The sequence below is a fragment of the Astatotilapia calliptera genome, chromosome 11 (genome assembly GCF_964374335.1).
Source record: "Astatotilapia calliptera chromosome 11, fAstCal68.1, whole genome shotgun sequence".
In the NCBI taxonomy this organism is placed as follows: domain Eukaryota; kingdom Metazoa; phylum Chordata; class Actinopteri; order Cichliformes; family Cichlidae; genus Astatotilapia; species Astatotilapia calliptera.
Window position 1 is genome coordinate 10,507,696 of NC_137432.1, and position 23,330 is coordinate 10,531,025.

At 38.8% G+C, this 23,330-nt stretch overlaps 2 protein-coding genes across 3 annotated transcripts in view; both read right to left on the reverse strand.

Annotated features, from left to right (window-relative positions):
* Nucleotides 1-5,577: 5,577 nt before the first annotated feature.
* LOC113031487 (secretagogin-like) lies at nt 5,578-19,196 on the reverse strand. The gene is made up of 11 exons (XM_026183606.2): nt 18,957-19,196; nt 18,474-18,544; nt 15,093-15,185; nt 11,906-11,995; nt 10,140-10,196; nt 9,730-9,807; nt 9,102-9,157; nt 8,856-8,901; nt 8,665-8,724; nt 6,925-6,993; nt 5,578-6,040 (listed from the first exon to the last, which is right to left on the reverse strand). The coding sequence occupies exons 1-11, from the start codon at nt 19,024-19,026 to the stop codon at nt 5,912-5,914; spliced, it is 819 nt and encodes a 272-aa protein (XP_026039391.1). The 5' UTR covers nt 19,027-19,196; the 3' UTR covers nt 5,578-5,911.
* Nucleotides 19,197-19,316: 120 nt separating this feature from the next.
* Nucleotides 19,317-23,330, reverse strand: part of LOC113032052 (F-actin-uncapping protein LRRC16A-like) — an 86,590-nt gene continuing 82,576 nt past the window's right edge. For both annotated transcript variants that reach the window (XM_080307795.1, XM_080307796.1), the window contains one exon: nt 19,317-22,506. In XM_080307795.1, the coding sequence (XP_080163921.1) occupies nt 22,334-22,506 (173 nt within the window). In that variant the 3' untranslated portion in view covers nt 19,317-22,333. The remainder of the gene's footprint in view (nt 22,507-23,330) is intronic.

Sequence of the window (23,330 nt, forward strand, 5' to 3'; positions counted from 1 at the left end):
TCATGTTTACTGCCTGATTACTAAGGACTTTATTTCTTAGTCCTCACTTCATTTCATTCCTTAATTTGTGTTGCAGAATAAACAGTTTGAAATGACTGGCAAGATTTGTTTTATTAAAACATTTTGACTTATGAACATTAACATGGTTAAACGTGAATGTCTGTTTTGTGCTGAGATGTCCTAATAAATAAGTGATCAGCTACAATAAATGAATTCAGTAATAAACAATAGGGAGTGTGAATTCAGATTACAGATTACATATTTTACTTGCTGTCAAATTCTGTGGTTTTATTTTAATTTGTTGTTTGTGGTTGTATTTTGCTGGTTTCTGTATTTTAATTTATTAGAATCTATTTTAATCTACTGTTTTATTGATGTCATTATTATTATTATTATTATTATTAATTCAAACCAGTAGCAAAATAATAAATTTAAAAACGATACATTTAAACAGCTCTGAAATAACAAGTGAACATAAGAGTTGGGTTGTTAGAAGAAATGTTGTGATGGCCCACTTTATTAACGAGCAAGTTGTGTCGATTTCTTTGCGTTTTTGCATCTGAACCTCAAAGAAGTTTGTGACATAATGATAACATTTAATCTGTTTGATTCACTGTTCTGAGTTTGGCTAAACTGCAGCAAAAATTTACGAGATAAATTCAAAGGCCCTTGTTTCACAACATATCTTGTCTTTGAATGACCTTCTATTGCAAAGGTCATGGAGCTGCTCAGTTAAATCCTTGGCAACCAGTGACCTGGCAGATTGTGAAGTATGTTGAGAGTTCAGCTTATAGGTCCTCTGGCTATTTAGCACTGGCAACGTGGGAATGTTATGCTTCACCTAGGAGAGGGATTGAAACGCAACTGCTCAGAGGCAGGCTTTTAAGGGTTACAATTTACAGCACCTTTCTTATTTGGTGTTTACTTACTTAGAATATTCTGGAGAAGTGACATGGAAGAAGGACTGGGGTCAGCCGTCTGCCCAGCACCACTGCCTTCATAAATTTAACTACCTATTGTTCCCAGTTTAGCATCGTCAGACACGCAGCTTCATGCAGCAGGGCATTCCTGCAGATATTTACCCAAGAGCTAGGCTTAGCCATCAAATTGCATGTGGTCTCTGTTTTTAGGGAGTAAAAATGTATCTAAAGAAAGAAAAATTTTTTTTGAGATGTGCAACATGTTCTTGGCTCTTTATTAGCTGGCCTTACCTCCAGTCAGGACACGTGGTCAGCTAAAAGTTTTTTTGTTTTGTCTCTTTAAACTGCCATGAGCTCATCTGCATCTGTGAGTACATTGGGCTTTTGAGAACAATAAAAAAACAGTCATACTGTTAAAAAAGTGGAGTGTTCATGCGTAGCTCTATAGTGGCCTCTTCTGGATATAAAGAGAACATTCGTGCACAAAAGTGATCAACCAGGAAATCAAACATATATGTAACATATACATAACATATATGAGTGTGACACTTTAACACTCTAATGACCTCAGTTTTAATTTGATAGTCCCACTTTGGGTTTCTTTTGTTTTTATATGTCAATGTTTATAGGAGAACAGGAAGCTTTAGGAGTGCGACAAGTGAGAATAAACCTTAAACTGTTTTGCAGACTCAATTTATTATCACTGAAAATCACAAAAATTGTTGGTGGGTTTTTTGTTTGTTTTGTTTTTTTCACTCCCTTGCCTGTCTGCTAGAGGGCAGCATTATCCAATATTAAAATGATGTTCTGTGCAGAAGGGAGTGTCTCCTTCTCTTTCCAGCTCTCCCTCTCACATGCAGGCACACACACATACACACACACAATCCAATATGCGTGCACTTATTGGTTCAGCAGCTGTGTCTTAATTACTCAAAGGGCTTCCAGCTAGCACACCAATATTGTAACAACAGGTGTAGCTTCACATGTCGAGCAAAAATCCCCCAGCGGTTGAAATGTTCCTTTAGTATGCTACATTCAAGACTATTTTGTATTCATCATCAACATGAGATATAACTTCACATACAACTTATTTGCTTTTTTCAGGAAAATTGTCCCACTGATGGAAAACAATGCTCCTATTAGCCATCTTAGTTCTTGGAACTGAACACAAAGACAGAATAATGACTTCAAAGTGAAAACACATTAGACGCCACGTGCCATGTGCCACTCAAAGGAAAAACGCAGTCGTGATTAAATTAGGAATGATTCTTGGCTGTAAAATCTACCTCGTTAAAGCAGTAACCCAGCAGGTGCCCTTCTCGCGTTTAATAAGACAATAGTGCAAATACATTCAAAACAAATCATAAAACAAGTTAGATTTTTTTTGGTGGCCTTCAGAAACAAGCCAAATCTAAACAGTCTCTAAGGCTGTTATAACACCTTCCCTGTTTGGTTTGGTTAAAACAAACTGCCTGTTTGCACTGGGCTGGTGTGAATTTTGACAGGTGCAGCCTGGTGCAGACCAGAGGAAGGTTCCTGGTGCAGGATGTTGATTGTGAAAGTGTGACATGAACGCAAGCAGACAAGCCAGAGTATTTTTGGATGATAAATTTGCATTGAATTGGCAAAAAACCAAAATCTGCTTTTATAAATGAAATGTATCAGCACTGTTAAGGTCAAAAACAGAGCAACACCTTCACTTAAGTGACTTGTAATGCATTTTCAGCCTGCAATAATGTACCGACACTATAGATTAAAATCTATTATTAATAATTTGATTTTCCTATTGAGGATGAACTAGAACATTTAAAGAATTGAATGTCATGCAGACTTGTTTTTGAGTTTTAATGTATTCAACTTAATCCAAGCACACAGAAACATCCTGTGCACCTCTACATTGTCTCAGGAGCTTGAAAATAAAGCGCCTGAAGTTTCGTGAAGATGTTTCCCCTCCACAAGTCCCAGGTATTTAAAACCCTGAGGGGATTGTCCCTTAAAAGGGTTGTTGACCAACTGTTAATCATGTGTTTCACCACATGAGCCAAGGTGTGGAAAAAGGTCTGCCTTGTTACCACCAGAGGTTTTGGGGTGAAACCACTGTAAGATCTTGCTTCGCCCTATTGGGGATGACCCATCGGGGTCACCTGACACATGTGAGTGGATGTTGATCGCAAAACTGCATTGTAGGTGGCAGACAGTTGGTATCACAACGCTCCCTTTATTCAGTGACAGTTGTTCACCACGGACATAGACGGCCTCCTTTAGGCGCAGTGTACAAAAGGATAAAAGTCACTCGCTTTTCTTCCAAGATTCTTAGAGTGCCACGGCCTGGATGACTGAGAAACTACACAGATAAACCTCTACACCAAGTGATGTGGTATGCTTTCCTGTTTGCTCAGATTAGTTTAACAGATGTTTGCAGAAACAGTTGCATAGATGTGAACATGATCTGCATATCTTAGACTTAACTATAGCTACCCTTTAACCATATATTGTGTCTGGCTTCAATAGACATACTCCAAGAGCTTTAAAGTATCAGGCACAGCTCTTGCAGTGGAACACTACAAAATAAATGCATCCATGGGTCATTACTTAAGAATTAAGCTCTACCTAATAGGTTTATAACCTGTTTAGGGGCTTGGAGCAATGGTGGTTCAGGGATATTTTGCTCCGAGGCCACATATCAAGAGGCATCACGTCTCCACTAAATAAATACAACCAATATTATAAAGTGGAAATTATTTACACAAAAATATGGATCTTTCTCCGTGCAGTCATTTTTATTCATAAATGAAGGAGGTAGCCATCTATATCTAAGCTTATTCCTGGGGAAAGAAAATATTACATTTTCCCGGTAAAGCGGATCTAAAAATCCAAGAGCCTTCTGTTTTGACTCAAGATATATTTGTGATATCGTCAGCCTTTGGCAGGCTGATAGTGGTTCAGATATAGTCCAGGTCAATCTGAAAGCACTGTCATCTAAAATTAAGTTTTATTCAGCTGATAATACAAGAATGATTAAACTAAAAAATGGCCTGAATAATTCTGAATACACCGTGCTCCAGCCTTGATGATAGAAATTGTATTTTATTGAAATTCCCTCCTACTCGCCTACAATAGCTGTTAAACATCCACTGCAAATGATTCATGTGATACGGTGGTTGGCCATAATGGGAAAGTGTTTTGCAGCAATTGGGTAGCAGCTGCTCTGCCCACACAAAAACACACAATCAGCCCTTAACTGTACCAGACATGCACGAAAACACTCGCAACTGAACCTATTACCTGTATAAAGCAAACAGTGTAAAGGTAGCAAGGCTTCTTTGGTGAGTGATCTCTCACACACACACATGCGCGCACAGGAGCTTTGTGGAGACTCAAAGGTTAATGAGGCTCCGTAATCCAGAGTAAAGCTTTTAGGTCTTCACCATTAGTCCCTTTCAGTGGCTTGAGGGCTGTTTTTATTTTAACAGCTTTAGTTTACATTGTCCATCTCTGTGAGCTGTTAGCAGAGAAGGATCAGAATGACATGTGTTACAGTGTATGTGGTGGAGTATTTAGACCTGACCTTCTCTAAGCAGATCATTGAGCTTAGCCTGATCAGAAACAGTGTTTTTAGAATACAAATGATCAGCCAGCAAACGGCTATTGGATTAATCTTTATCCCAGGGATGTGAAACTCATTTTAAATGTTGGTCACATACAGCAAACTTTACCCAGAAGTGGGCTGGATGAGTGAAACTCTCTTTTCTGTCAGTGTAATAACTAATCTCTGAGATGTCTCAATATAAGGTTAAAAAAAAGAAGAAGAAGAAGAAGAAACTGAATTTCCACAGCATGTCTTGGTCTTCCTTTTTGACAGATGTGTAATATTACAGAAAAGGTGCTGGTAGTTCATTGCCCAGACCGCTCCGTATTTATAAAACAAGGTTTTTGTTCATTTAAAAAAAAAATCTATAGACAGCAAAAACAGGAACATTTAATTGTTTTTTGCTTGTTTACTTTGAGATCTTCATCAGCAGGAAAAGTAGTTAAACGTATGAAAACACATTTAAAAGTCACAAAATTGACGCCCTCCTTCACTTTTACCGAAGCATTTCAGCTGGTCAGGTTTGAGTCTTTGCCAGGCCAATTCTGGCCCTGGGCCTTATGTTTGACACACCTTCTGTAGCCCCTTATTTGCTTCTGCACACTCCAAACATTATAATTCTTTCCTTGTGTTTTTGCAGCCATCATCATCAATGTGATAAAACTGATAAAAGAAACTGAAAAGGCGTCTCATCTACAAAGACTGTGCAGCTTTCATGTTATTATTTTCTACAGGAAACACCAGCACCGGCTTTAACATTTTAACCCTCTCAAGGCAGGCGTTGCAGATTTGCGACATTTAAAAGCTAACAACCTGATTACCCCACATACATATTTTATGAGTTTTTTTTACTCAGAAGTACCACTGCAGGTATTCTTTTGTGCATTAGCAACAAAAACTTAATTTGAGCCTGAGAGGGTTAAAGATTTTACATGACACGAGAAATCAATATGCCATTGTTTATTTCCTCTGCAGACCATTACAGTAAAAATATTCTCAACATCCTGTGAGTAAGCCTTCTCTGTAAGCAGAGAAACATGCAAGTGCATAAGGTACTCCAAGAAAACATCAGAATGAAAAAAGGATTTATTTTCACATGAAACAGCACACTGATATACCACAAATCATATGGCACTGAAGTTCATTTCAACGTAACATTCAAACCTCATTGTTTTCATGCACAAATAACCTGTAATTTCAGATCAGAGGTCATTTTATTTCGCCACAGAGCATCTTATTATGCCTAGCATATCAGGATCCAATACACCATGAATGCTGACCTTTAATAACTTAGCAACTTGACTTAGAGCATAACACAGCATTCCACTAGCTATCATTTATTATCGATTAAGCAGCACACGTAGCGTCATTGTTTCATAATCCACTAGTACAGTACAGATCTCTAATTTTTCAGCTTGACTCCCAGACACAGAGCTAACTCGTTCCTTTGGATCTTTCCATCCTTGTTGACATCGCAGTGACGCAGCAGAACGGCTCGCAGCTTGTCCAGCTCAGGACCCGTGATATTAGGCTGGAGAGGAGAAAAGTACAAATTCATCTCTAACTAATGTGGTGACTTTCCCTTCTTTGTATTCAGTATTTATTTATATTATAGATTAATATCTGTGTAACTAAAGAAAACGGGTAGAAAACAGGAGTTTTGTTTTTGTTTACAGCAACGTGTCATTAGTGTGTGTGCATGAGCATGATCAGTTTTTGTATTCAGGAAGTAGGGAGTCTGATAAATCTGTTTCATATAGATAACACAACATTACACACTCGCCATAACACGTAATGTAGGTCACACACAAAACAGTGAAGCTGTATAGGAACAACTCTCATTTCTGCTGTTGAAGGGAGAGAGATGGTACAACAGGGAGAGCAATGACTGATGATTAATCTTGTTTACATATGATGATGAATGATTTCGCCACCAGCAATTACTGAGCAGATACATTCTCTGGCCACTTTGTTAGGCACACCTGTTTCATTTGCTTTAATGTGCACAAACTGGCCAAAATGAAACAGGTTGTAAAACACTGCCCTGTCTGGTGACTTGAAAACATGAAGCCATCAGGCAGATGGTTCACACTGTTGGTGGTGGTGTAATAGTGTAATTTTCTTGGCACATTTTGGGCCCCTTAGTACCAATTGAGCATCACTGCTGACCATGCCCATCCTTTTATATCATCTCAAACTGCTTTCTTGAACGTGAAAATGAGTCCACTGCACTCAAATGCCTTCCACAGTCACCAGATCTTGATCCAATAGACCACCGCTGAGATGTGGAAGAACAGAGGGGGGTATAGTCTTCAGTAGGACGATGTTTTGTAAGCTAATGTCAGCATTTTCAGCTAAGTACTACTCTGACTGGCACAACCATTACATTAAGTGGACCAAAGAACAGACTCTTACCCTGACAAGGCCCATCATATCCTTGACAAAGCCATCGACCTCAGGACCCTCAAGTGCTCCTGTCTCACTCTGAACAAGAAAAAGAAAAGAAGTTGTAGGAAAGTAGAGAGGCAAAAACAAAGGCGCTTATTATCCTTTGTAACTTACTTCCCACTCACATTAGTCAGGCAGTCAGCTTTTTCCTTTTTTCTTTCTTTCTTTTGTTTGCTAGTTAGGGGTGAGGGTTGTCCCACAATTGTTATGTACAAAGGAAAAGGAAACTCATCGGAGGATGAATGAAATTAATTGCAGGCGTCGGTGAAACGACTCATAGAAAAAAGTTTAAAAATCAGATCTTAGGGAATCACGTCACTGTCTTTTATTCTGTGCTAAAAACTACTCATATAAATACTTAAATGTTTATAGAATAGAACTGGGTTTTACCAAGAGACCAGCTCTTAGCTCTTTAACCTTCTGCCTATGTTAAAATATTAGCTAACTAACTTGTTCCCATCTTTCTACTCTATTATATGTTAAGTACTTAAACTACTTTATTCTTTAATATCCTGAAAACTGCAGAACAATTGTCAGTAAGCTGATTTGATCATGCATCCAAGTACAGAAAAAAAGGGTTCATTCAGATCATTTCCTCAGGTATAACTTGACAACTGCATGCAGATTACTTTCGGGAATATGTGGGCTTATTGGAGGGTTCTCAGGCTGCAGTAGGTGTTTGATTAATCAGAATGACAGCGTTAACTCATCATCCCAGAGTGTGATTTGACTACATAATGGATTATTTACATCATCATCTAGATTACAGATGTACCGAGCCCACCGCAGCACAGTATGCAAATCTGTGAGTGCTATTAATTGGCACAGGAAGACAATAGTGCTGATGATATCTGTCCTAGGGTCAGTCCTACTGATAAGAGATTCAATAACAAGTTGAAAAGAGACTGCTGAACCCATGTTTTATGTTACAATCTGATCGACACACTACATGGAAATTGGCAACTGCAGGCGCAGAAAATAATATATTATACAGCCGTCCACTGCCGGCAGCTTTATCACCACAGGGTGCTTTGATCATGATTTCTGCTGAAATTATTATTATTTTTTGTATTTGCTACAGCAAAAAATATCTGCTTTGTTTTAACAAAGAAAACCTGAATCCAAACATCCAATATTATTTGACCCCTAGGTTTGCATTTGGCAAGCCAAATAGTGTTTGTCTACATAGATGCAGATTTTATTTTAATATTCAGTCAGTTTAACACTGAGCCAGACAGCAGCCTTTCTCCCTTTAGTCTCTAGCTTGTTGAACAAGCAACCAAAGAAATATTTGTTAGAGATGGACAGTTAATAAACCTGCACATAGCTGCACATTGTGTGGCATGTAAAAATACCTGCAGAGTAATACCTAATTTGGTTTACTCCTACTAAATATCCCCTGTATTTTGTGCCTCCTTGCTTATGTCTTCAGTTACGTGTTGTCTTCCACTGAGATCGATCATGTGATTCATCACAACTATCTGCTACGACTTGCCGTAACAATTAACAGTACACTGAGAAGTTGGAATACAGTGCAGATGCAACATTTTAGAGGCGCAACAAATGTAGTGATGATGTGTCACTTGTTCCACACGATGTCTTACCACAATATTCCCATATTTTCTTTCAGAATGTGCTGATGAATAACGTGGAAAACATGTCTGGAAATGATTGTCTTTCATCCACTCACTGTATTATTGTACTTACAACATCATAGTGGTTAAAAATCTTCTCAAAGTCTCTCTTTCTCTCGTCTTTACTGCAGGCCTTGGATGAACAAGGGACGAGACGGGAGGAGGGAAAAAAGTTAAACAAGAATTTGATTTAATCATAGATTTTAATCTGTTGTTGATCCAGTTACAAAACTTATGAAAGAGCAACATAAAGAAGAAACTTACATCCATTCGGAACTGGAGAAGGAAATTTTCTTCTAAAGCTAAGATCCTTACGGGAAAAACATGGAAAAAACAGGGAAATAGTTTGTATCACCAGCTTTGAAATAATCTTATGAATAGTTTCATTCATTCTTACAGAATAACTAAACAAACGGACATTCTGTGTATCCGGTAAGAGACAGTGGAATTCATTCTGAGACATGTAGCGTCTTGAGCTGTTATCACTGAGCAAGAATCTTTGAGCCGTACCTCGCCAGATCGTTCAGATCCAAACGTCCGTCCTTGTTTTTGTCAAAGATTTTCATCTGCAAGATAACAGGATGTGTTAAGAAGCATGAAAAACATAACCCTCAGTGAACGTCTGTCTTATTTCTTTGTTTTTCTGCCTTTTTTCTTAAAACCACCTGCGACTCTAGAGCCACTCATCAATCTGTATGCCTCTATGGGAGAATCAATCTCTTGTAAAATGAAAACTATAAAGGAGAAGGAATAGGCTGTCTGACACTTGAGGCTGGTAGAAAAGTAACTGGGGAAAAAGAATTTGTATTTGATATTGCTCGATTTTGATCCTTTTGTCATTTGATAGCCGCAAAAGCAAAGAAAATACCAACAAAATGACATCACAAGAATCGCAAAAATCTCTAATAAAAACTAAATAAAAACAAGTAATGTTTTGGGGACAACCAATACAAGTCAACATTACAGGAAACCCACAACTCCTTTACCAGCTTTACACAGCCACACAGGAAATGCAACAGACGATCCGGCTAACAGTTAAGTCAATGAAGGGGCCGATGAGTCCAGCTTCACACTGAATCAACAGCATAAACTGTCAGCAAGGACTAATCGCACTTAATTCAAGAGTTGGATTTACTACCATTGCATCAGTGTAGTCCTCCAGCTTGTCCGGTGTCACTTCCTTGTGCTGCAGCTCGAACAAGTCTTTCAGGAAAGCCTGTCGGTTTATCAAATAATCAAACAGCAAAACAGTCAGTTCTAGGAGTTCTAGTTTACAAATTCTGCAAAAAAACAAAACAAAACCAAAACAAAAATAGCGCTTTATTTATGCACGGTATGAAAAAAAAGTAAAGACATTCACAGCATTGATATGCATTTAAAGCACCGTATATCTCTAAATCAAACAGCCATTACTAGATCACACCAAAAACAACGAATCTCTATTCTGAAGAAAAAGATTGCATCTTGGTATGTGGAAGAACAGGAAACAGTCAGTGAGGAAAAGACACATTAAATGCTTCTGCTTCACAAGGAGTTTATTTTTGTTACCTTCAGCTCCTGAGCCGATATGTAGCCACTGCAGTCAACATCATACTTCCTCCATATCTAAACAGGCAAATCAGCAAAGTATTACATGTGATGTCCCGCGGTTATTGAGACTATCTGAATACTGTAAAATCACGGTAACTCATATCATCATGTTTTTACAGGATATTAACTAAAGAGAATTGCAGTTTGCTGGTGAAATTCCCTGGAAGTGCAGTGCAGATTTACTTTAGATCGATTATTATGGATTTATTGCCAACAGTACTCACTTGTCTGCCTTCACATGCAAACACATTTGTGTGACATCTCATTCTTTATCCATAGGATTTAATATGATGTCAGACCACCCTTTTCAGCTATAACGGCTTCAAATCTTCTAGGACGGCTTTCCCACAAGGTTTAGGAGTGTGTTTATGGGAATTAGTGAAGATTCTTCCAGAAACACACATGTGAGTTCAGACGCTGATGTTGGACCAGACCGCTCTAAGTAATCCCAAATCGGTTGAGGTCAGGACTCTGTGCAGGCCAGTGAAGTTCTCCCACACCAAACGTGCTCATTCCGTGTCTTTCTGGACCTTACTTTGTGTGCTGGTGCGCAGTCATGTTGGAACAGGAAGGGGCCATCCCCAAACTGTTCCCACAAAGTTGGGAGCATGACATTTTCCAAAATGTCTTGGTATGCTGAAGCACAGAGCGTTCTGGAACTAAGAGACCGAGTCCAACTCCCCAAAAAACAACCCCACACCAACATACTTGGCACAGTCCAGCAGACAAGTACTGTTCTCTGGGCAACCATCAAACCTAGCCATCGGATTGCCAGAGGGAGAAGAGGATGAGAGAACACGTCTCCACTGCAGCTGACACTTTACATGCACTTGGTGATGTAAGGTGTGGATGCAGGTGCTCGGCTATGGAAACCCATGCCATGAAGCTCTTTCTGCTCTTTGTTCTTGTACTAATCTGAAGGTCATATGAAGTCTGGAGGTCAGTAGCAACTGACTCTGCAGAAAGTTGGCAACCTCTGCAGAACATGCACCTCATGCTTTAATTTTACATGGCCTACTACTCCGTGGATGAAATGCTGACACTCCCAATTGCTTCCACCTTTTTTTTTTAATACCACTAACAGCTGACAGTGGAAAATTTAAGTGTGAGGAAATTTTACTTGTAGCACAGGTGGCATCCTATCACGGTACCACCCTGGAATTCCCTTTGTGGAAGAGCGACCCATTCTTTGTTTGTTAATTTTACCCCTGTGAGCACAGAAGTGAAGTGGAACACCTGAACTCAGTGATTTCGATGGGTGAGTAATTTGGGTAATATATTCAGGAAAACCTGTTGAAGGTTTGAAGAACCACAATGGGCTATCACCACACTGTAAAGCATTTCAAACAACAATCAGTAGCTGCAAGCGTTCATGCAGAAATCTCACATGCGACTTGTTGAATCTGACCTGCCATGAAGATTTTTTAGTCAACTTAATCAAATAAAAGAACACCTGAGCCCATTCATACTCTTCCAACGTGCAAAAAAAGGACGATGATGTCCAGTGAAATAATGTATCATTTGAGGATATAAAAAACAGTCCACTAATCAGATCTTTAACGGTGTGTTCTCCATATGCAAGCCTCAAAGCCTGGGTCATCAAGATACCACTGGGGTTTGAGAGGTTTTAATACTACTGGCATTACTTCTAATTGTTAAAATTGTTGATGGGCGATGCTTAGGTCATGCCATGCTCTGCTCTCGTGTGTTATTTTTGACCTTACCGTCATGAATTCAACAGTGTTGTCCAGAGGATTTTCTCTGCGGAAAACTAAAAGGAAGTTTTCATCCTCAGGCAGGATCATGTGGGCCAGCTGGAAAATAAAAACAGACACAAAAATCTGAGTAAAGACAATGATGATGCTCCGTGAAGCTTTTCATCTTAATTCTCGACTAAAGTTTCCATATTGGGAGACAACACATGGGGATGATTTAATTTAGGTGTGGTCCTGCACTAGCCCATCCTGGCTCCTCTCCAGTTCATGATGCTTTACTCTTGTCTGTCCTTCTAACCAACATCAGGCCTCCATTAGCAGATTAAACCATCTTCGATCATCATTCCTACTAAAACACGAGATAATACTGGCGCATTCAGGTCACAAATCCTGATGAGACCTATAGTAAAACAAAATTGTTTACTGCACAAAATATGTGGCTTTTAAAGAGCTGATTGCCTAAACAAGTGTTGCTTAATGGTTTTTTCTTAGCTCGCTTTAATGCCGTGAAACAAAAGTCACAGATGCAAAACAGACCTCTGTAAGTTTTCTTTTTGCCAGTGAGGCATGTGGTTGCAACATAACAGTTGCACACACCAAAGAATTCATGCCATGATGTATATCTGGCACACAACAGTTTGTTTGCTAAGTGCACTTAGCAACATAACAGTTGCACACACCAAAGAATTCATGCCATGATGTATATCTGGCACACAACAGTTTGTTTGCTAAGTGCACTTAAACAGATCACTCATGTATAGAAACAGCAACTGCAGCAGAGACAGGATATTGTGGCTTTCTGGGTTTTTGACTTCCTACTAATAATGTATGTGAGGATGTCTCAAGCGTGCAGGGTGGGGAGATGGCATCATGACCCAAAAAGTGGTTGATTCAGACACATTTATCTTCAAGTGTGTAGCAATTCCTGGTACAAACCCAGATGAGATGCTACATCTATAAATGATATGACTTAAATAAGTATTTCAACTTATACCACTATGATGCAAATAAAATGCTCAATATATGTCCTAGCACACATTTACATGTAGTGAATTTTTATGTGTTGAGACTGAACATTAGCTACACTTTGTTAAAAATGATAACTGCAGTCTTTATGAATGTGTGTGTGGAGCATCGCAGCTAAAGCTCTGTCACCTTGAATCTTGCACACACATCTGGAGGACTCTCTATGACAAGTATGACAAGAGAAGTGTTTGAACAGAGGTGTTAGTTTACTACATACTCTGTTTAGAGACTGAACTTGTCTCAGAGACTGAACTTGTCTCTGAACTAGTTCAGTTTCTGAGCTAGTACCACAAAGCATTGTACACATTATCCTACTGGAAGCAGCCATTAGAAGGTGGGCACACACTGGTGGAAGTAAAGTCTTCAGGTAGCCTGTAGTGTTCAGTTAGTGCGAACTTGTGCCAACAATGGTGTAATACCGTATATGAATCAGAATAGTTCCATGCTTTCTTTCCATTCACCTCAAATCCTGGCCTACCATGTATATATTGCAGCAGAAATTGAGACTCATCATATCAGGCAGCATCCAGTCTTCTGCTGCTGTAGCCTATCTACTTAAAGATTCACCATCTGTTCGTAATGAGTGGATATTTAATTTACTGTTGCCTTCTTATCAGCTCCAAGAGTTCTGGCCATTCTCTGACCTCTCACATCAGCAAAGCACCATAGTACTGGCACTCTCTGAATATTTTCTCTTATTCAGAACATTCTTTGAAAACTCTAGAGATGGCTGTGTGTGAAAATCCCAGTAGATCAGCCGTTTCTGAAATACTCGGAGCTGCCATTCTGGCACCAAAAAACACACCATGTTCATTTAAATCACCGTTCTTCTCCAGCTCTGAAGGTCAGTTTGACCTTCAGCAGGTCATCTTGACCTTGTTGAATTTGATTGCTACCACAGGTTTGGCTTATTAGATATTTGCTTGATTTAACAGGTGTACTTGTAAGCAGCCAGGGACTGCATGTGACAACTGAAACTACGATTGCCTTTCCATTTGTTTGGACAAGAGCTTGAATCACCTGCTAAATTAGCACAACAATTATAATAGCTTACATAAAAATGATTATAGTGACATCCACACAAACAGAGTTGGCACAAAAGGATGATTGTTACCAGACTGGAAATTTTTATAAGCAATTACTGACATAAAACCTGAGTTATGGTTTTGAAACTGTGTCGGGAAATTCAGATGGGCAGAACATGAAGCTACAAAGAATACTCTGTCCCTGCCTCGGTCACAGTAAATCTTCAACGGGGCACTTAGGGAAGATATGTATTGATTTTTATTTTCAGCTTTCTGAGTAAATGCCTAAGCTTTTGTGTCTGTGGTTGCTGCACACATGGGAATGGTCTAATGAATGGCTGAAAGTTTCTGTGTTAGAAGGAAACATAATTCATTTCATTGCTCTGATGAAGCACTGTGGCTACTGCTTAGCTGGGAGGTGCATCAATTACCCAGAGTGGAGCTGGGGAGAGCAGCGACATATAAATATGTCTGTAAAATTCAGGGGAACAGCTGCTGCATGTTAACTCGTCAGTCACATTTGATTTAAGGAAATAAATGGAATAAATCAGAAAGTCCTGTAAGAATTAACCCTGGTTAAACCCAAAAAAAAATGATGTCGATGTTTGAAGAATTAAAATAAATCAGTGGGCCTTTCACAATGCCAGTATATTGTTTACACTGCATAATGTAAGCATCAAAAGAACAAAAGAGTACAGTTTATACATTGTATATAGAGCAAACTGATATTTATTATATGGACTGTTACTCTTTAAATTAGGATTTTCGTGCTATTCTCCTCTGGCTGTCTTTTCGCTGCAAGGATAACTTTGGATAAGCCCCATTAGTCCGAATAATTTCAGTTCTTCTTAGATAACATACAGACTGAGCTACTGTCATACATAGATGAGGTAAATAAAAGAAGAAAAGGACATGCAGCTAAAGAAGTGATAGGAGGACTTGAATAGACAAAGTGTATAGAAAACAGGAAGTTAGCCCAAGAAACTAAACAAGTTATCAGAGAGTGACTTTGTAGTGTCATGCTGGATGTTTGTGCACACCAAAGTCTAGAATTGTACAGCTTAAATTTTCACATTTTGCTGAAAGCTTTGGTATTAAAGAAAAAAGGAGAATTCATGTGTGTTATGAGACATAACTGGCTGTACCTCCTGAATCTGTAGTTTCCCGTCGGCAGTGACATCATAGGCAGACATAAACCTTTTCTTCAAATTCTGGACATCTTCTTCAGTGACTTTGTCCTGTACAAATTAAAACAAAACATTGATTCTCTATCCAAACTCAACCATTACAAAACCAGTACACGGTTTAACTGAAAGGCAGCTACAGTGTGGAATAAACAACGGTTCTAAATGTACACAGTAATAAAATATAATATATAAGATAAATCCAGTTATGCTATTACATACAGGTTGCTTACTATATATTTGAGAATCTTAAGAATCAAAGATATTGAACATAATACTTCAATGGGTGAGTCACACTTATTTTAAGCAATGTCACCATGGATACTTATTTAATCTAAGACTTTTTTTTCTCTCAAGGTCTGCTTTCTCTACCCCAGGCTAACTGATCCACAGCTTAACCCACAGTTCACTTACTTGGCCTTCCTTTTCACATTCCCATTCTCACTACTCACTACATTATCACTGCAGGAGATCACCTGCCTACATCTACCCTCTACCATTCTCCTGTCACTCTGCATGTCCCCCTTCACAACATCTATGAACCTCCTCTGTGGTCTTCCTCTTCCCCACCTGCCTAGCAGCTCCACCTCAAACCCCCTCTGTCCAATATATCAGCTATCCCTCCTCTGCACATGTTAAATACAGCTCAAACTTGCTTCTCTAACTTTGTCTCCAAAATGTAGAACCCGAGCTGTCTATCTGATGTTTTCATTTCTAATCCCGTCCTGGTCTTTCCTAGTGAAAATCTCAGCTTCCTCAGCTCTGCCACCTCCAGCTCAGCCTCCTCTCTCTTTGTTAGTGCTAGCATCTCCCAACCATACATCACAGCAGGTTTCACTACTATCTTGTAAACATTGCCTTGATCTCTTGCTGCTCCTTCTGTTGCAAATCATCCCCCACACTCCTCTCCGCTCACTCCACCCTACCTGCACTCGTTTCTTTACTTCTCTCAAGTGTATTTAAACTACTCTACCTTGAATACCTCAACTCCTTGCAGCTTCACTTTTCCACACTTCTCTCTCATTCACATATTCTGTCTTACTTCAAATTTCATTCCTCTATTATCCAGGGCATACCCCCACCTCTGCAGGGCCTTTCTACATGCTCCGTATTCGAACTACAGGTCACAATGTTGTCTGGGAACATCATCGCTTTCTAAGACTACTGCTTTGATCTCCACTGCCAGCCTGTCTATCACCATGCCAACAAAAAGGGGCTCGGAGCCGACTGATCCATCCACTGGAAACCATCCTTGGGACCTGTGCGAGCTCGTTGTAATTACTGCCAGACCAACCTGTTGACTCAAGTCAAAGAGCAGTCCTGAGAGAGCTGACAACTTTTCGGACAAAATGAGATCTTTTTCAGTTCATTTATCAGTCATTCGGTTTATATAGTACCCTAACAACAATCCAGAGGCTTGTGACTGGAGTGACTGGAGCTCATTAGGTGAGTAGGTCTTCTACTCAGTGGAAGGTTGGTGGTTCGATCCCTGGCTGGTCGCCAAAGTATCCTTGGCCAAGATACTCAACCCACAAATTACTCTTCGATGTATTCATTGGAATATCTAATTGTTAGATAGAAAGCACTTAGATAGAAAAAAGTACTAGTATGAATGGGTGTGAATGAGGCATATTGTGTAAAGTGCTTTGAGTCTTCACCTAGAATAGAACAACACTGATCCATTGAGATTCCCAGTGGACAGACTGTGCTGGGTCTTTTTATTTTCCATTACCATCTCAATTATGTGCTTTTATCTGATGGATTCTTAACTTGCTATTTGATGCACAACACTGTACTAGAGTTGCATTCAAGAATAAAGAAAACACTTTCTAATAGACTGTAAACAAAATTAAATAGACCATAAAAAGAAAGAAAAAGCAGTGCAGAGTTAGTTTGTTGCATGCTTATCTCAGCTTCTTTCATTTCCTCTGCAGACCAGTTTCTTTCTCTGCCAGATGTCAGATAAGTGTGAATCAACTGAAGGCGATAATTTTGAGCCACTGAAGTTCTTTTAAAGTATATTTAGCAGCTCATCTTTCAGTTCTTTTTAAACCATGAACCACTCTGTAACAGTAACTATAGAAACCTGTGGATCTAAGGGGCTGAAGTCTGACTCTCTGCTTCATCCAATGCAGTGTACACAGTCTGCAGACTACAAGGTGACAGCCCTTCTCATTGCAGAAAGAGTATTGCTCTTGAGCATTAGCCTTGTATCACTCACTCTGTTGCTAAGTAAAGATTTTAAAGCAAACAACTTAATTTGAAAAACATGTTTTTCTAGACTAGCACAATACTAACTTGAGCATTGTTTAGATTATACTGCCACATTAGACTTGCAATGTATCACATAAAACCTGAGTATGCAACTTGTGAGCAATTCTTGTACAATATTTTGCACCACATGCATAATTATGTGGCATGATGCACTCCAGGAAACAAAAGAACAAACCAAAGAGCACTGTGTGGCTGATGCTGCCCAATAGTTCAAAAGCAATGAATAGAAAAAAACAGAATGACTGTCAAGTGCTTTTGTAGCACAAAAACAAACACACCAAACACTATATCACCTTGGGGGGGCATTATGGATGGAAAGCAAACATCAGAAAGACAAAAAGGACATGTGGTTGGTGGTCTGTTTGTACTAGTACTACATAATTAGTATCCAAGGGAGTTCCACTGATAAACACACATGCAAACATGAACGTGTGCTAATAGATGTGTGCTCGTCTCAGTGTCCATTAGGAAAGAGCTGGCTCTGTCTTTTTTTCAAGACAATGGTACTATAACGTTCCTCAGTAAACACGATGTGTCATTAGTGCACAAAACACACAGAAATGGCCAGTTTCTAATCACGTCAAGTGCTTTTCCTGACAGTGCCCAGAGCTCTTTAATTGAGTTGTGCCTAACATCCTTAAGTCACCCCACCCATTTTAGATAGCTCCATAATGTTCAGCTGCCCACACGGCAGAAAATGCTGTGAATTCTGTGTCTGAATTAAAATTGGGATTACCCAATTCACGCTTTTCTTTTCATAAACTGCCTCCAGTGAATTCATGAGACCAAAAAGAAGAAAATACCTCCTACTGTGCAGCAATTTGTAAATTTTGTGGCAACAGAAATAGAAAAGCATTAGACTAAACAATCTATAAAATGCAGGCCTTCATGCAAATTTCTACACCACTACTTCTACTGATACTATATAGAGATAAAATCATACTACATGCACACAGAGTGTCAGGATCAGATGTTACGATGCTATAATTTTCAGCATTGTGCTTGATCAGCTGCCCTTGACTGTATTTAACAGCTGTCATCGCAATAATTCATCCAGAGGCGACTTACCTGTGGACGCAGTCTTTTCATCATGTGACGGAAAAAGTCATCAAGCTCTTTGCCCTCAATGTAGCCATTATCTGTCCAATTATAAAAAAGAAAATCCCGATGTCATTAACAATTAAACAAAGTTGGATTTTCTTTTAAATAAATAAATAAATACCTAGTGGAGAAGTAGTTCTACCATAAACAAGCCGAGTTCATATTTTTAGGTGTCTTGTGCAACTTTGCACTACTGCTTAGTATTCAACACCCTCTTTGTTTTATCTAATCTTTTCAGATGTGATTAATACAAAGTTCCTACAGGAAATGAACAACTCACTCATTCTCTTCTTTTTTTATTTTTTTTTAATGTGATTATAATATTTCAACTTCATGAGAGGTCACCTTTCTTAAATGTCTAACAATGACAAAAAAATAATTCTAGGTACTCCACTGTTTTATGTATCTTTATTATAAGAACAATAAGAAGACATGAGTGAATGTCCTTACCATCTGCATCAAAGTGTTGCCATATCTCCAGGAAACCAGCTGCGTCCAGGTCCTCAAAGGCAGAGTCCATGTTTATTAAGGAAAAGCAGGCTGTGAACTTTACACATACAGAAAGAACGACGTCTGAGGTGACAAACTGTTTTTACACTGTAGCCTGCTTGGTTGACATATGCTTTTTGTGACTAAGCGAAAAACCACTCCTCCTTCCTCTGTGTATGTGTGTGTAGGGAGAGAGAGAAACACACAGTTCACATCCAGAAGGAACAGCACTACTGTATTTGCCATCTGGTGGTTGTTTAGCTACACTGCAAAGCAGATCTTCAACTGGAACAGCAGATACACACAACGTGACAAATGTTATAGCCTGTAAAATTATTTTAATCAGTATTAATTGCATGAAGAAATGCCCATCATCAGACTTAGTGGAACATATTTAACCGTGTCCAAACAGAACAAGTGATGTATTAATGACAGAAGGAAACAACCAAACAACAAAAACACATTGAAGTGCATTAACAATCTAAGTAAACCTAAAGTGATTACGTTTAATAAATAATTACGTACAAAGAATTCATTTCTACATTTATAAACAAGTGAGAGGAAAACCAACAAATGATCAAGACATCACCGGCCACTGTTTGCTTTTTTTGAATTTTTTTTTTATTATTCCAAATAAGTTACAAACAAATCCCTAGTATAGAAGTGTACTTAGTACCAAAACAATATAGGATTCGCTGCGGTCACATAGGTGTGTGGCTATATCATATGTAAGTATATTACACGTGCATATGTTACACATACATATATACACACACCTACATGTATGACAGCACATATATACATACAGTACAACTCACAGTCACATCATGCAGTCACACACGTAGACACCGAGGTCTAAACTTAATGCTACGAGTTATTTTCATGTTTCTCCCACCAACAGAAACGATGTGGACACTCAAGTTTGGAAGGAAACTGGAAACTATCTTTCACGCGACACCACAGATGTCCGGATCCTTTCCTTGCAGCATATTGCAAAGTAGTGCTTTTTTTGTTTTTGTTTGTTTTAGATAGGCGTGAACACCTTTGAGACAAAAAGTGAAGTCTGAGTGTTGAAAATCAAAGCAGCTCTTAGGGACAAGACTATATACAGCAGAGACGTTATTTCAAGTCCATGATTAGTGACAAAGAAGCAAAACCTAACCCTAGAAAAAAGACATCAGAAGACACCATAATATATGGAAAAGGTGCACCAGTAAGACCTTTGGCCCTGACTTGAATTAGGCTCTTGCACAGTAACATAAATACAAGCCATGGCCCTTTCACACTGTTCATGAAGACCCAATCTTGAGCGCACATATCAAAATGACAATAGAGCACAGCTCGACCTGCAGAATAAGTAGTTAATGCGATATAAAAGGTTGGAGTTTACATACCGGTGTTTATAGAGTGTGATGCTGACATTATGTCAGACCGAGTGACTGCAGAGCTCGAAATAAAAACAGAGGCATCTGTTTAAGACTGAACTGGCAACACAGTGCAGCATCACACTCAGGAAGAGTGGGCTGACTGAAGCATATCGGCCACTAAAAACCGACGTGGCATGAGTGGGATATCAAACCATTTATGCAACGTCTGTGAAACTGCACGGTCCAGTATCAAAAAAAACAGCATCACGTGCAGATGGAGAGATGAGCTGTCCACAAATCCTTTGCCACTTTCACTGTTTTCTTTACTTTTTTTCAATTCTGAAGATTATTGAGTCCAAAAGCACCATGTATTTGAGAAAGTTTGCAAACTGTATCAGTGTGAAAAGGTCACTGCTTGTTCTTAGAAGAGAGAAATCAGAAGAATTTGGCCTGAGACCCGAGCTAATGTGACTCAGTCAGATCCTGAAAATGGTATGTACAAAATAGCCCGAAGGTCCACGTGGTCAAAATACTGCTACCTTCAGTTCACTTTCACTTTAGGCACTGCTTGCTTTTTGAATTTAAGCATTATGATTGCCACCTAATGGCTTGAGATTTTTCCCCCGTCCTGTGTGGAAAGTAAAAGTGAACTAAATTTGGAAGATGCTGAGGAAGAAGAGTGTCTGAAGGCTGGATTTCCTTCCTGTATCCTGCTTTTACACAGAGGACAAACTGATGAGGTTATTTTCAAAGCCTGGGCTTTTCTTTTGGAGGAATGTCAATATTACTCAATGAATAACATTAGTCTGTTTTTGGAAGGAAGGAGCCCTCTTTATCTTTAAGAGCAATACAGAGTCTCAACATTTCGACTAAAGGCTGCAATTTGTTTTCAGGAACACTTAGTAAGAATTTAATTTTGTTATAAACACAGAAATTTGGCCAAAATGTATACAATCAAACTCTGTATTGCACTTTAGTGGTATCCTCTCCCCTTAAAACAGCAAATAAGATATTTTTCCACAGTGTTTACGTACAGAGAACAGTATTATTTAACAGTGCTGAAGCCATACTGATTATCAATAAAGTTCAGGTTAAACACATCGCACTGTCACTCCAGCTCTTGCAGTGAGTCTAACTTGAGTCCAGGTGGTGTGTTTGCTTTACACTGATTTAGAGTTATCCCTCAGTCCTGCAGTGTAGTCTGGCTAGTCCCCTGTGAGTAAGTCAAAGTACATCAAATATATCTGAGTTCTGTCTTTGCTTAGAGTCTCAGCTGAAACCTGTATATTCCTGTAAAAAAAACACGAATTGCATAATGGATTCAGGCACCGTTGAAGTCCCCAAAAAGTCCTTTGCACATGCTGAAGATTGTATATACCAAAATCTGTAAAAATATATTGAAAAAAACAAACGCCATTGATTCCTGGTCTGGTTGTATGGGTAAAGTACAGTAATCGTGACGTGAGCGGTATTGCGTGTTTGGTCCTTCGGAGACGAGCTATGGCAACAGACAACAGAAAGACTCAAGTTAAAGATTTTACACGTACACACACTTTCACAGTCTCTCTGCTTTTTTGTATAAATGTCATGCATCATTTTTAGTGGTTTGAAAACTTAAGATTTCTATTTAAGTTCCAGACATGAGATTTTTACCTGAAAGCAGAGATCAATAGTGTGATCTAGAGAGGAGAGAGAAGGCTGTCTGTGAGAAGGAAGCTCTTTTGCGACATAGTAAAGTATTTGGGTTAGGTTAGATAACCAAGGAGTTAAAACCCATCATTAAACATGATTAAATTAAGAGGTTTTCTTTTTATAAACTACTACAAACCAAATATGATTGTTGTACTTTGCAGTCAGACAGGACCTACAGGTACAAGCTCTAACACAAAAGAAACAACAGTTAGGTTTGCTGCCCTGTGGGGGCCTTCCTTCGTTCAATGTCAACAGGCGTTTTACGTCAATTTGTTTTACTTATATCAAAATAAAGTCTTTGTCTGCCTCCTCCCCAGAGTCTGAGGACTTCTTGCCTGCTGCTTTGTCCTTGTCTGAGTTTGCACTTTGGTCCTTGTTCTTGGAGGAGCTGTGATCTTCAGAGTTGGTGCTGAGAGGGCTGGATCGCTGAACAGAGTCCAACATAGATCTCACTGGTGGAGATAAAAGGAGAAGAAATAATGAAGCAAGAAAGAGAAGAAAACTTTAACAGTTTTAGCTGTTTATTGTTTAGTGACTAACCCACAAGGACTGATGGCTGCTTATTTTCACCTCGGTTCTCTTTCTATATTATGGTTATTTTTGAACAGTAGGATAATGGAAAAAATAACCATGTTTGCTGCTGTAATAATGATATTATTAAGTTATAAGACTATGAAAGGAAAGCGAAAATAAAATTAAATCAAGAGAACTTGTAACATTTTAGCTATCTATGTTTGGACCTTTTAGCTCAGAGCCTCGAGCAGAAGCATAGTTAGCTTTTTTAACCATATTTCTAAACTGGCAACAGACCATTGTGACTGTGCAATTTGAAGAGTAAGATTCAGTACCATGGCATATGATTGGTTGAGTTGACATGAATGAATTTAAGCTCTGTGGTCCCACGGGAATGAAAGAAGTGGCGTTCCATATGTTCCATTAAGAAATGGAGAGAAAATTGCAATATTTTAAATATTCTCAACGGCAGCCCTACACTCAGTTAATAATACATAAACTCACTTTAGGGATTAAGATTTATGCTGTCCACAGTTTGAATATTGGCTTTGATCCCGTCTTTGTAGTTTCAGCATATTTCAGGAGCTGTACTTTGTATCTACTTTCAAAAAGAATCTCACTCCAAACTCACAACACTTTTTCTGAGTGGTAGCCTGCATGAAGTTGATTTTTCTTGCTTATTGTGATCATTATGTTGAGTCAAAATGGCAACTTTTTGCTTTTGAAATCTTGCAAAATTACATTTTTTTTTTAAAGTTTACTA